Source organism: Cetorhinus maximus, chromosome 11 (genome assembly GCF_964194155.1).
Source record: "Cetorhinus maximus chromosome 11, sCetMax3.hap1.1, whole genome shotgun sequence".
Lineage (NCBI taxonomy): Eukaryota > Metazoa > Chordata > Chondrichthyes > Lamniformes > Cetorhinidae > Cetorhinus > Cetorhinus maximus.
In genome coordinates this window covers 91,983,702-92,000,019 of record NC_135889.1, presented here as the reverse complement: position 1 = coordinate 92,000,019, position 16,318 = coordinate 91,983,702, and the positions used below count along the sequence as shown (strand labels likewise).

At 40.9% G+C, this 16,318-nt stretch overlaps 1 protein-coding gene across 1 annotated transcript in view; it reads left to right on the top strand.

Annotated features, from left to right (window-relative positions):
• The window catches only part of LOC144686778 (DNA replication licensing factor MCM6-like), a 45,201-nt gene extending 40,789 nt beyond the window's left edge, over positions 1-4,412 (top strand). Inside the window, exons 16-17 of the mRNA XM_078552475.1 lie at positions 2,080-2,219; positions 2,894-4,412. Coding sequence (XP_078408601.1) covers positions 2,080-2,219; positions 2,894-3,013 — 260 coding nt within the window. The 3' untranslated portion in view covers positions 3,014-4,412. The remainder of the gene's footprint in view (positions 1-2,079; positions 2,220-2,893) is intronic.
• Positions 4,413-16,318: the final 11,906 nt, after the last annotated feature.

Here is a 16,318-nt window from a genome sequence, read left to right as displayed (position 1 = left end):
AGGTGCAACACCTGCCCCTTTACCTCCTCCCTCTTCACCGTCCAAGGGCCCAAACACTCAGGTGAAGCAGCGCTTCACGTGTACCTCCTTCAATTTGGTCTACTGCATTCGCTGCTCCCAATGCGATCTCCCCAACATTGGAGAGACCAAACGCAGACTAGGTGACCACTTTGCGGAACACATTCGATCTGTCTGCAAGCATGACCCAGACCTTCCTGTCGCTTGCCATTTCATCACACCATCCTGCTCCCATGCCCACATGTCCATCCTTGGCCTGCTGCAATGTTCCAGTGAAGCCCAACGTAAACTGGAGGAACAGCACCTCATCTTCCAATTAGGCACTTAAAAGTCTTCAGGACTTAACACTGAGTTCAACAACTTCAGACCATGAGTTACCCCTTTTTTTTATCCCCTTTTTTCAATATTCATTTTCATTTTTTCATTTTTATTTTTTATCCACTTATTTTTATTTTTATTTATTTTCATTTTTATTCATTGTTTTATCCTGACCTTATATCCTATTTTTGATCTTTTTTCCCACCCCCACAAGGGCCATCTGTCACTTGTTCTTTCCAGAGTGCTTACCCTTGTCCTGCTATTATCACATTCTGCTTTCTGACTTAATGTCACCATCAGCACTTCCTTTAGCCAGCACCACTAGCATTAACACCCCTTTGTCCTTTTGTTCATGACATTTCTGGCAATCTCTCCTTTGCCTCCACCTGTCGCTGGCTTTCTATCCACCTGCTCCACCCCCCTTAAACAGTTTAAATTTCATCACATTTTTACTTCTCTTTAGCTCTGAAAAAGAGTCATATGAACTCGAAACATTAACTCTGTCTTTGCCTTTCTTTCCACAGATGCAGTTAGACCTGCTGAGTTTTTCTGGTGTTTTCTGTTTTTGTTGTAGTGATTTAAGAAGGGGGCTCACCATCACCATCTGATGGACAACACATTCTGGCCTAGCCAGCAATGATCACATCTCATAAAAAGAATTTTAAAAAAACTTGCCTCCTAAAGCCTGTCCACCATCTACAATGCACTCCACTTGCCTGGATGAGTGCAACTCCAATAACATTTTGAGAAGCTCGACACCATCCAGGACAAAGCAGCTCGCTTGATAAGTTCCCAGTCCATCATATTAAAAAAAAACTAGCTCTCCACCACTGGCGCACGGTGGCAAAATCTGGAAGGTGAACTACAACAACTTGCCAACCCTTTTCGACAGCACTTCCCAAACTCATCTCCAACTACACATCATCATAACTTGGAACAATATCACCATTCCTTTACTGTTGCTGGGTGAGAAACATGGAACTCCTTCCTTAAAAGCACTGTGTGTACTTACACCACTTGGACTGCAGCGATTCAAGAAGGTGGCTCACCACTACCTTCTTGAAGGCAATTGGAGCAATAGATGCTGGCCTTGCTTGTGATACTTGCATCCCACCAACAAATAACAATCTACACAACCACACACACAGTCCCCCCCATTCAAATAAATTCAAGCCCTTGTGCAAAAAAAACCAACTTGATCTCAATTCAAAAAAAATGCGAGTCCAGCTATGGAATAAAAATATACCCAAAGTGAGTGAAGAAAAGGAATTCTGTACTATACTTGACTTCCCAGTTGATTGGCCTGTTCCACTAGTTTTTTTTTTTTGCTGTCCTACATGTTTTTACTCATAAATTTTCCAGCCTGGAGCTGCTGTCCGATCTAAGTGTACCAGTTAGGAACCAGTTTTTGTAATCGCCCAAGAATTTAAGCCACTCGAGTCTTTGTGGATAAAGCACACAAAAGGAACAAATGCTACTGCTGTCTGGGTTGCAGAAGCCCTCAGACTATGCTATTGTAGCGTGGGTAGACTTACATGCGAATCATTCAAAAGCCAATTTGATGCTGTGATGGGGAGATTTGTGGTATTCAATGGAAAATGAGTCAAGTGAGCTGAAGTATCTCCCTCATTTGTACTTTACAGTGCATTGACTTTAGTTCAGCTTGGATGATGAGTAAATGAGAAATAACTCAAAAATTATATTCATATGTCATGAAGCTGATTTGTTTCATTCTGTCAGCAGAAGATGAAGATGCTTCGCCAAAGAAGAGTGAACTCATTAACTGGTATTTGAAAGAAATTGAATCTGAAATTGAATCGGAAGAAGAACTAATTAACAAAAAGAAATTAATTGAGAAAGTTATTTACAGACTTATTCATTATGTAAGTACAATACTTGCACATAGTCTGACCTGTTTGATCACATAAATATTAAATTCTGGTTTCTACAAATGATAACTGCTACTCAAATTAAAAATGGCTACAAAGTTATGACTGAACTTGCTTTACAAGTATTACTCAGTTGAATTTGTTTTATGGTTTCTGGGGTACAATTCGTGCAAGATGCTCATATGCTTTCTGGTTAGTTTGTTGTACCAGAATACCTTGTCTTGCACTTCCTTCAACTGTCGTGTGTAGTGAAGGCACAGTTTGGCAGTTGAATAGCAACAAGTAAACTCCTGCAAAATGAATGATCAACAGATCATTGGTCATGGGAGACTGCAAGACAGCAATGTGGGACCAAATAACTTCATAAATTTCCATACAATATAAAATAATAAAAGGGTCATTCGGACTCGAAACGTTAACTGTGCTCCTATCCGCAGATGCTGCCAGACCTGAGTTTTTCCAGGTGTTTTTGTTTTGGATTTCCAGCATCTGCAGTTTTTTGCTTTTAAAATATTTATCAGCAAGAGTATTGCAATTTGGTGCTGAAAATTATGGAGACAATGAATCCAACCCATAAATAAGACAGCTGTAGAAAATCAATCAATTCATATACAGTGGGGTGTTCTTCAGAGATATGAGTCTTAACTTTGTGTTTGAATTTCTAATAGGACCACATCTTGATTGAACTGAAACAGACTGGTCTGAAAAGCCGAAAAGGAGAGGGTGATGAAGTTTTGGAGCAGGATCCCTACCTAGTGGTTAACCCCAATTATACTTTGGAAGATTAAGTGCCAAATGTTACACTGGATCATCTTGGAATCTATAGTTTCTTCTAAGAATATCACTGAAACACCGAAATCTCTCTAACTGTAGGCATGAAACAAGATTTGATATCACCTAATGCTCTCATCCAGTGCAGAATTACTTTGGGTTTTGGCTCTGAACAAGATATTGAAATGCTCATCAAGGATAAAACCAATGATGCCTAGCACATTTGTTTAAATCTGTTTAATTTTGGGAGCTTTTATGCTTATTTTTGAAGTTCAGTGGCATTTTGGATTGAATGGTGAAAGGAGATTATAGTATGTACTTTAAAATTGTATTCACAACTTTTGCTGATAAAATAGTTTAAAATGCAGACATGTTTCCTTTCACATTGCTTGTTACGTTTTGCCAGTTACAATTTACTGATTTAAGATGAATTTAAAGAGGAAAAAAAAGGAAAAGTATAAGAATGTTATTTTGGATAGTATGACTGGATAACCTGCATTTATATTAAAACTAGATTACAACGATTGCATTATGTTTTTTAAAAAGGCCACAACCTAGATGAAGTTGAATTTTGATCCCAACGCAAGTTTAAGATTTTATGAAATCTTGTTTTGGTGGAATTTGAAATTTAATTTACCCATGAGGCTAATTTAAAGCTAGCTGTGCATCTGAGGCAATTGTTGTAAATATATTTCATGTAGAAAGCTGCCCTGAAATTGTGTGATGGCTTTATTAAATATAAAGCAAAATATATTTGCCCAGTGTTGTCATCCTACTAATTTTGAGCTTCTATCTATATTTCAATTTCCATTTTAGCTGTCACCTCCTGTTGTTTAATCCTAACACACACACACACACACACACGTGTGATATTGCTGAACAGTGAAATGGGGTATTTAACCAGTTGTACTCTTGTATAGGCCTTAACTATTATTGCAAGTGTGAGAATAGTGGGGAGAAGAATATTGCCTATAAAATCTCTTTGTAAGAGAAGAGAGAGATTGGACACCAACAGTAATGTAGGTTTATATTGTGCAGATCAGAGAAGATGATAAATCTTGAGATATCTGACTTGAGGTCAATTAGATTATACCAGGCACAAACCTGGTACAAACTGTTGTTTTGACTGATATAATAAATTATTTTATGGGGTGATGACCTCTTGTCAGATTTGATGTAATTGAGATTGTGGAAATCGTATTACTTGACTTTCCCCAGAGATCTGTTCCAGGACAGGTTTGAAATTGAAAGTGTGTTGAATGAATATCTTCACCTGTTCTTTGCAATTTATTGTATAAATGTAATCCACCCTGCAGATTAAGGTATAAGTGTTGAATTTAGCATACACCCATTATAGTTCAAAATGTTACATATGAAATCTATGCCATGCTTTTTTAATAAAAGGCAAGAAATCTTTGTTAAAGACTACTGATTTCCTGTTGAGTAATAGTAAAAAACTTACCAATGTGAAAGAAGCTTCAGCAATGAGCATATGGAAGGAGAGATTAGAAAGCATCATCAAAAGCTTAGTTGAAGAGTTAAGATTTCAGAAGGTTTCTAAAAAAGGCGAGGCATTGACATTAGGGAGGGAACTCCCTACTTAAGTCAGATTGGCTGTATTATTTTCTGACCTATCCCTTGCATCCTTTTTATATAATGGTACAATATTTGCAGACCTCTAATCCTCTAGTACCTCAGCTGTATCTAGTGAGGATTGGAAAATGATCCTCAGTGCATCTGCTATTTTCTCCCTGGCTTCCTTTAACAGCCTGGGCCTTGGTGACTTATCCACCTTCAAGGATGTCAGTCACTCCAGTACTTCCACTCTCACTGTGCTTATTGTATCTAATATTTCACACTCCTCTTTAACTAGGATGTCTGCATCATCCCTCTCCTTAGTGAAGATGGAGACAAAATACTCATTGAGAACCCTGCCCACATCTTCATCAAAGCACAAGTTACCATGTACATCTGTGATGGGCCCTACTCTTTCCTTAGTTATTCTCTTGCTCTTAATGTACTGGTAAAACATCTTTGGGCTTTCTTTGATTTTACCTGCCAATATTTTTTCGTACCCTCTCTTTGCTTTCCTAATTTCCATTTTTACTTCACCCCTGTACTTTCTATACTCCTCTAGGCTTTCTATAGTATTAAGTCTTTTGTGACTGTCATAAGCTTTCTTTTTCCACTTTATCTTGGCCTGTAAGCATTTGGACAACCAGGGACTCTAGGTTTCGCAGCACCACCCTTTTTTTTTGTAGGGACATGTCTACACTGTGGCAGTAGAATCTCGCTTTTGACACACTTTTCCCTTCTAATAACTGTATCCAATCCACTCTCGCCAGCTCACCTCTGCAGCAGGTGACACTTGCCACACATGTTGGCGTCTGGGACATAGGGAGCATCCACAATTTCCCACATATTACAGGACATGCATTGCACACGACCGAGCTGTCCTGCAATGTCTTCAATTTACTACTTTTATGTTTACTTAATAGAAGTAGACCAAAGTAAAATTAACAATATTACTTGGCCCTATTTATTAAATCTTACCAAAAGTACAGTTCCTATTTTATTTTAAAACTTAGGAATAGAATAAACCTTAAACACTTACTAGATACTCACCAAACAGCTAGCTAGCTTCTCCAACCAATTAAATTGCTTCTTTCCTGTAATGTCACAATTTGTTGTTTTTGGACTCTTTTCGAACTTAGCGTGGGCTGGTTCCCAGCAGCTGACAGGTCCACCTCTCTGACTGCACTTCCTGAAAGCGAGTGATGTAGGCCAGGCTCCCCAGACTGTATTTATTATCTCCCACAGGTCTGCCTCTCCAACTGCTCTTCCCGAAGATGGTTGATCTTAGGAATTTGTATCTGACACATTGTATCAAATTTCTGTACAAAGCTTTATTTTAAAAGGGTCTGAAATAATAGTAACTATGATAATATTGAGCTGACTTTAATCTTTCCCTTAAACTAAAATTATGCATAATTCATTAGCTAAATAATACATTTCACATTTTTTTTGTTTCTCATTGGTGCTTCTAGAAGGCGTTCCCTTTCTAACTGTGAACAGTAAGGTATAAAACAGATCTTGAACACTGGCAATGAGGTCCAGAAAAGTCTGCACTGCAGTCATGATTTTTGAAACTGAATTCTATGATGCAGTCAGGTAGCAAAGGCTGCAAGAAAATTGGAATGCAGGAGAGACTAATCAAGTTATCATTTGAAAATAGGCCACTGAGGAAGTGTTGTGCACTTATACTGTGAGAATTAGTTTTCTCACAACTGCTCTGTGTCCGTTTGTTGTGAAATTGAGCTCACCAATTAATTGAGCCTTACCTCAATTGTTTGCTCAGTCTTTGAGAACATTGAAGAAATATACACCTAAAAGGCATGAATGTCCAGTTCACGTGGGAATACTATTGTTATGCCCTTGTATAATTGCACATGATGCAGTGTGAATCAACTCAAAGACAAACTGCTTAAAGGAACGAACGACCTGATAACATTGAAACCAAAGAGTCATGTACATCAGACCCAATCTGATATAGGAGCCATGCTCTACAGGTCGATCATATCTTCTGTGCTGCTTTTCAAAGGGCCAAGCATGCAGCCAGGTACCCACATACGTATTTTACTTTTGACAGAATCGGACAGCTTTGTACAGAAATTTGACACAAGGTGTCAAGATACTATTTATTTTCGTTGTTCTTAATTTGTAAGTGCAAGAGAAACTTTTTTTAATGAAGATTAAAGTACTGATTAACATTCCTTCTAAGCTACACGTGTGTAGATGTGCAGCAATCCCAAATGTCATGCAGCTGTAATGAACAGGCTGCTCAAAACAGCGACTGAGTGGCAGCAGTGCTGAGCTTTAACCCCAGTGGCAATAATATGAACAGCTGGAGAGAGTGGGAAAAGTGCAGCTGTGCTTGGAGGAGCAGTGAATGGGGAAATTTTGGGAAAATTCTCAGCCACTGATCTGACTAAAAGTGATGGTGCCTGCCAGCCCTGAATTAGAGCAAGACTTGGGTGTGCTCCCAATTCCACTCAGTGGCACAGGACTCAATCTGGAGCTGAAAGGCTCACAACTGTAGATCACAAATCCAGTTGGCGCACACCATCTTGGCTGGATAAACATGCATGGTAGTATTTTCTCATGAGCGTTGGGAGCGCCATGCCAACACTATTTAGGGATCCCAAGCCTGCACTTCGTGGCAGCGTGCCCCTCACCGCATGTTTATAGGAGGTAACCTATTGATTGGCCACCTCCACATTTACTGTGTCATTAAGAACAATGGGTGGAACAGGGACACATACAGATGTGCAGGATTGCCTGGCAGCAATCCCACCAAAAGAGCTGCATACTGCTGAAGAAGACGGAAACCTGGTTGCATTCTTACTCATTTAATTGTAGCTAGAGAATCACTTACAATGGCTTTTCTTCCTTCTCCTGCACCATTACCTTTGGTGTCCCCCAAGGATCTATCCTTGGCCCCTTCCTGTTTCTTCTCGGTGACATCACCTGAAGATACAGCATTAGTTTCCACATGTATGCTGATGACATCCAGCTCTAGCTTATCACTATGTTTCCCGACTCCTCCGCTGTTGCTAAATTATCATACTGCTTATCTGACATCCAGCACCGGATGAACAGAAATTTCCTGCAAAATTAAATATTGGGAAGGCCAGAACTATTATTTTCAATCCTGTTCATAATCTTCTAAACTCTATTCCCTAGCTACCAACTCCAGCGCTCTCTCTGACAACAGTTTGAGATTAAAGTAGCCTGTTCAAAACTTTTGTCATATTTGACCCCGAAATGAGCTTCCAACCTCATATTTGTGCCTCATATTCACTTATTTCCACCTTAGTAACATTGGCTGACTTTGCTGCTGCCTCAGCTCATCTGTTGAAACCCTCATTCATTCTTTCGTTACTTCTAGGCTCGACTATTCCAGGGCACTTCTGGCTAGTCACCCACGTTCCACCCTCCGTAAACTAGAAGTCATCCAAAACTACTGCCTGTGTCTTAACTCACACTAAGTCCCATTCACCTATCATCCCTGTGCTTGCCAATGTGAGTAGAGGTAGAATGGAATGCTTAAGGAGAAGTAAAATGGGACATGTGAGGAGAGAGATGATGGGAGGCATGAGAGGGAAAGCGGAATGCAGGGTGTGAGAGGAGGGGGAATGGCAGGCGTGAGAGGCAAAAGGAGATGCAGGGCATGCAAGGGGTGGGGTGATGGGAGGCAGGAGAAGGGAGAGGTAGATTCAGACCAGAGAGGGGAAAGTTAAAATGGGACCAGTAGGCGGTGATGTGGTTTTTGTAGGATCAAAATCCCTTCCAACTGGGAAATTTATGGAACTATAAATTTCAAAAAGATAAGCTGCAGTCAGCAGTACAGGGCTGGGCAGCAAGGGGTTAATTCAGACACTTAGTGAAAACATAGTGACTCATCAAAAGGGTTTGGACGTTGACTGCTTTCAGGGAACAATGGTACCAGGTAAATGCCATTACCTGCCATCAACTGATGCAACCAAGAAGCCTGATTACCCAATACAATGGCACAAAGGACATATCATCAATACTCAAGGAATTATTCAACCACCACAGACAACAGTACTGGAACAGGGTCACTCAAACCCTCATTATCTTTGGAGCCAGGTGCTGTTACTGTACCACAAACAGCAGAAGTGCTCATACAATGAGAACTGATCATATTTGTCTGCATACATCTTCCATGAAAAATACTGTATTATTTCAACCAGCAGGAGCTGATGACATTTGTCTGGACTTTGCATGGAATCAACTAATGGACATTGGAACAACAGGAAATATGTTTTGACATGCCTGAGTTAAATTATTATAAAAGCAGGGCAGATCTGGGCTGTAGTCAAGAAGGAGGGTCAGGAAGGGTCAACCTGGCTTGTGGACCTACAGTTCTCACTGGAAGGACCAACCGTGTTAGGGATTGTAAGTGTTTTCAGCCATATCGTGGTGATGCTGGCCTGAAGGTTTTGGGCTGCAGTCGGAAGAAGGGTCGAGTTTGGTCACCTTGACTCAGGCCTACAGTCAACACCGGACAGACCAGCTGTGTTGGGGATTGTAAGTTTCATCCAAATCGTAGTGCTATTGGTCTGAGGGTTTTTTGAAGGTTTGGGGTGAAAACGTGATCTTTTTATGCTGGTACCTTGTAACTTGTTTCAGCCAAATCTTGGTGATATTGGTCTGAGGGGTTTTTTTTCTTAAGGTTTCAGGGGAGGATGTGGTGTTTTGCCTGTGTTTTTGCAAGTTTTAACAGAGTCGTGGTGACTTTGTGTCGGGTACTGGGAATAGGTTGTTTTACATTATGGGTTTTGTACTGTGTGGTAATGGGCGATTCAATAAAGCAAACGTGAATTATCAGAAGAAACTTGTCTTACTTGTCATTCTGTTCAAGCCATACACTTGTGAATCTGGTGTCACGAACTTGAGTATGGGGAGGGTCTCTGAGGGAAAAGAGGAACCCCTACGGAACATGAGAAACAAGTATAATTGGGCCTTTTAGGAGATGGGTTTATTGAGACATGAGGGAAGGCACAATGGGAATGCCTGTGAGGAAAGGGAGACAAAAGGTGGATTGGGATGTGTAACAGTCGAATGTAATGTGACCTGTTAGAGGTGAGATGGATTGGGACCACTGAAATCAGTACAGATTGAATTGAGCCTGCGAGAAGAGAGAGAACAGGACCACTGAAGGGTAGCAATATTGCCCCAAAGGTGCCCACATGACTAGCCACACAGCAATCTGAAATGTACTGTGCATTGAAATAAACAGGACACTCTCAACTTTGTGGAAGTTAAAATGTAGTTTGTCCATGGACAAGAAAGTAATGCTCAGTGGGGATTGTAGCCCCCCTTTACAAGAAAAACTTAGCGGGAGCATTGCTGGGTAGTACAACAAGCAACCATAATAGGTTTCACCTAAATACCTGGCTTGTTTCAGTTCCCATTTTTATTGGATTGTTCACCAGTGAAATAGCTTGGGGTGTTTTTTGACATGTGCAGGCTTACAGAATTGCATTATTGCTTTTTATGTTCACTCCAATTGGTTATTTTACACTATACTGGAATTGCCAAGTAAGCAAAATGAGATATTGGTTTCAAAAAGCTTGCAATAAATCGGGCAGTCGCTTAACTTTAAATTCACAGAGCTACATCAAGATGTTTTAGAGGCTTGATCAGCACAAAACCAGAAATGGACAACTGCCATATAAATAAGAATGGTGCATAAATAATCTAATCTATAATTTGAAGAGATATAAAGTGCTTGAACTTTGTTCTTGCTATTTTTGTCTGTTTAGGCATTGTGGCAAAAAGACGATTTCAAGAGAACCCTTGGAATGTGGAATTAATGCCATAACTGCAACATACAAAATTTATATTCATTGTGTTTGTTAGTTACCTTGGGGGTAAATTCAAACATTTGCTAATGTGGGACACTTAATAGATTTTTCCAATCAATGTCACCCTCTAGGTATCAAAGTTTTAGTAATCCCCTCTGATGTCCTTGCTATTTTCTTCCAGATTTGCCGATTGCAATACAATGTTTCTTTTTAATTATGTTTGTTATGGTAGATTGCCTGTGATACTCTTCACGGTGTTAAAGTTTTTATCAGAACAAGAATGTGCCAAATATCAGCATCATGAGCAGCCCTTTGTTGGAGAGTGGCCGAGTTATACTATTAGTGATAGAGTTGATCTGCAGACGCCTCTTGGATGGAAGCATTAAGTTTATTTACAATATACTCAGCAGCAACTACATGTGTGCTCTCAACTCCAACTCCATCGCTACACTGGCTGCCGAGGTAGCCCGTGCTACTCTCTTATTGGTTACTACAGATCATGTGATCTTCCTTAACAAGTATTATTCTTAAAGGTACATTACATACTAAATAAAATCATAATTACTACATTTCTCCCCCTTTAACTCGACTATACATATACTTACAAGTACATATTTTTCAAGATAACATAATATTTACACTGGGTAAGGAATTCACAAATTCAGTCTTTCAGGTGGTTTCCTGGAACGTGTGGAACGTCACAGCTCCACAACTTCAGATTCTTTGTCAGGAACCTCCTTTTCCAGAATTGCCTGAACATCAGGTGCTTCGGTGGGCACTTGCAGTTCTGTATCCTCAACTCTTACAGGAGCATCAGACATGTCAGTCCTGGGTTGAATATCCTCAACAGGGAATGCAGACTCGGTCATAATCACTGGTAGAACCATATCTTGATGATTTGTCTCTCTCTTCCTTAAACGGTCCACATGTTTATGGATGATCTGGCCTTCCATCTCCACGTGGTAAGATAGAGGTCCAGTCACCGCACTTATTTCACCCGGTAACCACTTTGGTCCTTCCCCGGAATTTTTCATGTATACCGGCTCTCCACAGTAAAATTCCTCTGGCGACTATGCCAGTCGTGTCTAGTGTTCTGGCTTCCCTAACTCCTTTCCACCTTCCCCTCTAAATTCATCCTCCTGAAATGGCATTTCAACAATAACTCTGCAGGTATGACACCTATTGTTGTGTGAGGGGTAGTCCCGTAATGAAAAAGAAAGTGTGCTAGCTTGGCTGCCAAGGAAACATCAGTTAGTTTTTTCATGCCTGCCTTGAATGTTGAACTGCCCTTTCAGCCAGCCTGTTTGAGGAACGGTGGTAAACTCGTAAATGCCGTGCCATTATCGGAAACGACTACTTCTGGTAGTCCATGAATGGCAAAACTCTGATGTAGTTTCTTAATTGTAGCGGCCAATATTGGTGACGTCACCTCATGTACGTCCAACCATTTTGAATGGGCATCAACAATGAACAGAACCATTGTTCCCAGAAAAGGTCCAACATAGTCAATGTGTGACCGCACCCGAGGTCTAACCTGGCCATGCCCATGGGTGTAACAGAGCAGTCGCTGGCAACTTTTGCAGTTGCTGACATTGAACATAGTGCTTTACTAAACTCCCTATTTCGCTATCCATTCCAGGCCACCATAGATAGCTACATGACATGGTCTTCATTCAGGAAATTCCTGGATGGGCACTGTGTAGTTCAATTAAAAGTGGCTCCCTACCCTTTGGAGGAGCTATCATTCATGCTCCCCACATTAACGTGCTATCCTGGCTGATTATTTCATGTCTCTTGTTGAAGTACGGTTTCATTTCGTCAGATACGGGCTCCTGTGACCAACCACATAGCACTTGTTCTCGTACTTGAGATAGGACTGGGTCCTGACTTGTCCAGCCTCTGACCTGTCGAGCACATACTGGCGAGGAATCTAAGAAATTTAACAAGAAAATAAATTCCTGTGGAACTGAGACGTGCTCATCGTTTTCGTGTAAAGGCAAACGACTAAGGTCATCGGCGTTTGTGATTTGATTGCCAGGCCTATGTATGAAAGTGTATTCATATGCTGCCAGAATAAAAGCCCATCGTTGTATTCTTGCTGAGGCTGTGGGTGATATAACTTTGTCCTCACTAAACAATCCTAGCAATGGTTTGTGATCTGAAACAATTGTAAAATGACGGCCATGAACATACTGGTGAAATTCCTTGACACCAAAGATGATGGACAGGCCTGTTTTACCTATCTGCGAGTATCCATTTTCCACTGTGGTGAGCGTTCTTGAGACGTAACCTATTGGCTATTCCATGCTGTCGTCCATCTGACGAGAGTGCACTTCTCCCACTCCGGGGGGAGATGCGATACATGTCAGCACCAATTCTTTTATCTGGTCATAATGCACTAATAGGTTGGACGAGTGCAACAATTGTTTCAGCTTTATGAAAGCTTCTTTCTGGGGTGCCTCCCAAGACCAACGTTGGTTCTTTTTGAATAGAGAATGCAGGAGGGGGCCAGCACTGTAGACAAATTGGGTAAGAACCGCCCATAATAGTTGATCATTCCTAGGAATGATTTGAGCTCTGATGCGTTCATTGGCGCAGGTGCCTCTCTTATGGCTCTCACTTTTTGCTCAACCAGGTGGAGGCCCTGTGAATCTACCCGGTGACCCGAATAGGTTACCTTCCTCGCTTGGAACATGCACTTCTCTTTTTTTAAACACACTCCAGCTTGCAAGAAACATTTTAAGACGTCTAAGTTTGCCAAATTCTCTTTTTCAGTGAATCCTGTCACCAATAAATCACCTAAATAGACTACAACCTGGGGCAGTCCCTGCAGTAAGATTTCCACTGTTCTCTGAAAGGTGGCACAAGTGGAGGAGACACTGAAAGGCAATCGTGTATATTGGTACAACCCTTTGTGGGTATTAATTATGACAAATTCCCGGGAGGCATTATCCAACTCTAGTTGTTAATAAGCATGACTCATGTCAACCATCAGTTTGTAGTCTCCACAAATTCGGACGCTTTGGTTGGGTTTAAGGACGGGGGCTATGGGTGCTGCCCATCCTGAGAACTGAACAGGTTGAACAGGTTTCTCTAAGCTGTTCAGTTCAATGTCGCTTTTTTCTCGCGAAGCATATGGTACCGGTCTCGCCTTCATGAAGTGAGGGGTTGCTTCCGGATCCACATGAATCTTGGCCTGGGGGCCCTGGATTTTCTCTAGTTCATCCTTGAAGATGGTGATGTACTTTCTAAGTAGCTCTTGTAGCCCACTCGCTCTCAACTAGAAAATTTCATACCATTCTAATTTCAGCTCGTTTAACCAGTTTTGCCCCAGGAGGTTTGGTCCTTCACCTGCTACCACCATCAAGGGTAGCTTTGCCAATTGGCTTCCATAATGGACAGTTACTCTGCTTATACCTTTTACTTGAATGTCTTCACCCGTATATGTTTTGAGTTTGGCATCTGTTTCTTCTAAATTTAATTGATGTTCACCATTATTCAAATATCCAAAGGTATGTTCCCCAGTTACTGTAGTGGAAGCTCCCATGTCCACTTCCATTCCAACAAGTTTGCTTTTATTTTCACCGTGACAAAGGTTGGTTCTGTCTTTCCAACTTTCAGATTAAACAATGAGTAAATGTCTAAATTTGTTGTTTCAGGCTCTTCTACATTGTAAATTTCATTGGGCTTATTCTTTTATTTACAAGCCTCCTTGAATCTTTCCCTGCATTGCCTCATTATATTTCCATTTCTATGACAATAGCAGCAGTCAATTTTTTTTAACTGCCAATCGCTGAAGGACTGATTGTTTTTACCTCTATTAAAATTATTCTTTGATTTCGCTATCAAGTTATTTTTCTTCATTCTTCGGCTAGTAGGGGCTGTTTGCCGCTTCTCGGCGAAGTCTTGCTTTTTCGCACCTCTTTTGGCTGAGGTTTCCCTACCGATGTGGAGGACAGCACCATTTTACCTACCCTGTATTGCTTTTCTGAATAGTGTCCTCTTTCACACCATACACTAAACAGCTCTGAGCATGTTGTTCAGAGTCATACCAAACTCACAATGTTCCATAGCTGCTTCAAATATGGCACATAGCATGCAACTGTCTCACTTGGGACTCTATTTCACAAATTAAACCTAAACCTCTGCATCGTGACTGAGGGCTTTAGTTGAAAGTGACCCTTCACAAGGTGCACCAACTCATCAAATTTCTTTGAATATGGGGCTGTAGGTGCCGTCAAACTTCGAATCAAGCTGTAGGCTTTTCTCACACAAGTACTCGAGAGGATCGCTCGCCTCTTCACTTCCCCCGTAATCTCATTTGCTTGAAAAAAGAACATAAGGTGTTCTATGTATTGAGACCAATCATCTGTGGGTGGTTCAAAAGATCAATTCTCCCAATTTGTGGCATTTTGAGAGGGGATAGCTTCTTCAATTCTAACGGAGCTTGCTACTTACAATCACTGGGTGAAGTAGAGTGCCAATTATTTTTAACTTTATTTCTTTTGTTCAGTCCTGTGTTATCCTCATCACCTGTTTGTTGTAGGGTGGCTGAGTTGTGCTATTAATGATAGAGTTGATCTGCAGACACTTCTTGGGTGGAAACATTAAGTTTATTTACAATATACTCAGCAGCAACTACATGTGTGCTTTCAACTCCAATTCCATTTCTATACTGACTGCTGAGGTAGCCCGTGCTACTCTCCTATTGGTTACGACAGATCATGTGATTTTCCTTAATAAGTATTATTCTTAAAAGTACATTACACACTAAATAAAACCATAATTACTACATCCATGAATAAGGGCGGGGAACATATGGGAGGGTTAAGTGCTGTGAGATTTTAATGTAATGGAGAGGGAGGATGAGGGTTGAGAAGATTGGGACTTGAAACTACCCTTGGCACCTTTCAATTAATCTCTCCATAACTTGCATTCACCTGTTATTTTTATCCAGACCTCCTGCAGCTTCACTTTTTCTCACCAATATTATGTTATGGACAGAAGTGCGGGCGGGTGGGATTAATTTAAACAACACTAATTTCTCCTCTCACACCACCTGTCCATAAACAGAAAGGCAGTTTGATTTGTTTACCCCTTTATAAGTGGTGGCATATTTCCCAAACCCTTGCTTTGGTGTGATCCAATTTCTATTAATAATTCCACAGCAAATCCTGATAGGATGAACTCAAAGCGTTAAGTTTATTTGCATACACTCAAAAGGCAGGAGGGGGCTCGCAATGTAGCCACTTGCACACTCATACAGTAAGGGAGAGATGGAGAGAAAAAAAAGATTTACAGAGAAAAGAATTATTGCTTCACATGGGGCCAGAGTCCAGAATCAAAGTCCAATGGGGAATTCCTTCACGGGGGTTGACAAGCTGAAAACCAATGCTGTATAATTCACTTTGCCAGCGGAGTTGACTTCACACAATGAGACAGGCCTGCGGAGATGAATCAGTCTTGTAGGCGGTGGTACAGAAGTTCCAGCAGAAACAGTGTAGAAGGGACCAGGTATTGAGTTTGGGCAGAGTCCCTTTTCTGTGCTGCTGTTAGTTAGATGGAAAAATGGCAGACTGAGTTTGCAGTATAGCAAGGCAATATAACTGATTCCACCAGCTAGAGGTTCATGTCACATGACTTCTACCTCTCCACATTGTCTTTGACAAGGGATATGTATCCCTCATTCGGGTCCTGTGATAGCTAATTGTTTCAACCATTAAGAATTAAAAGGAAGGTTGCGGTGTCCTTTGTCCTAGCAGATGATAGACTCCAGTTGGTCAGCCTGGCTTATAAAATGCAGATGGCCTTTGTATAGTTCTCTTTGAATTTGGTCTTTGCAGCCCACAATATGTCGTTAGTGTCTCTTCAGAGATAACGAGGTGTAAGTTTCCTCGAAACTACCAGATAGCTCCTTTTGTCCCTTTAATG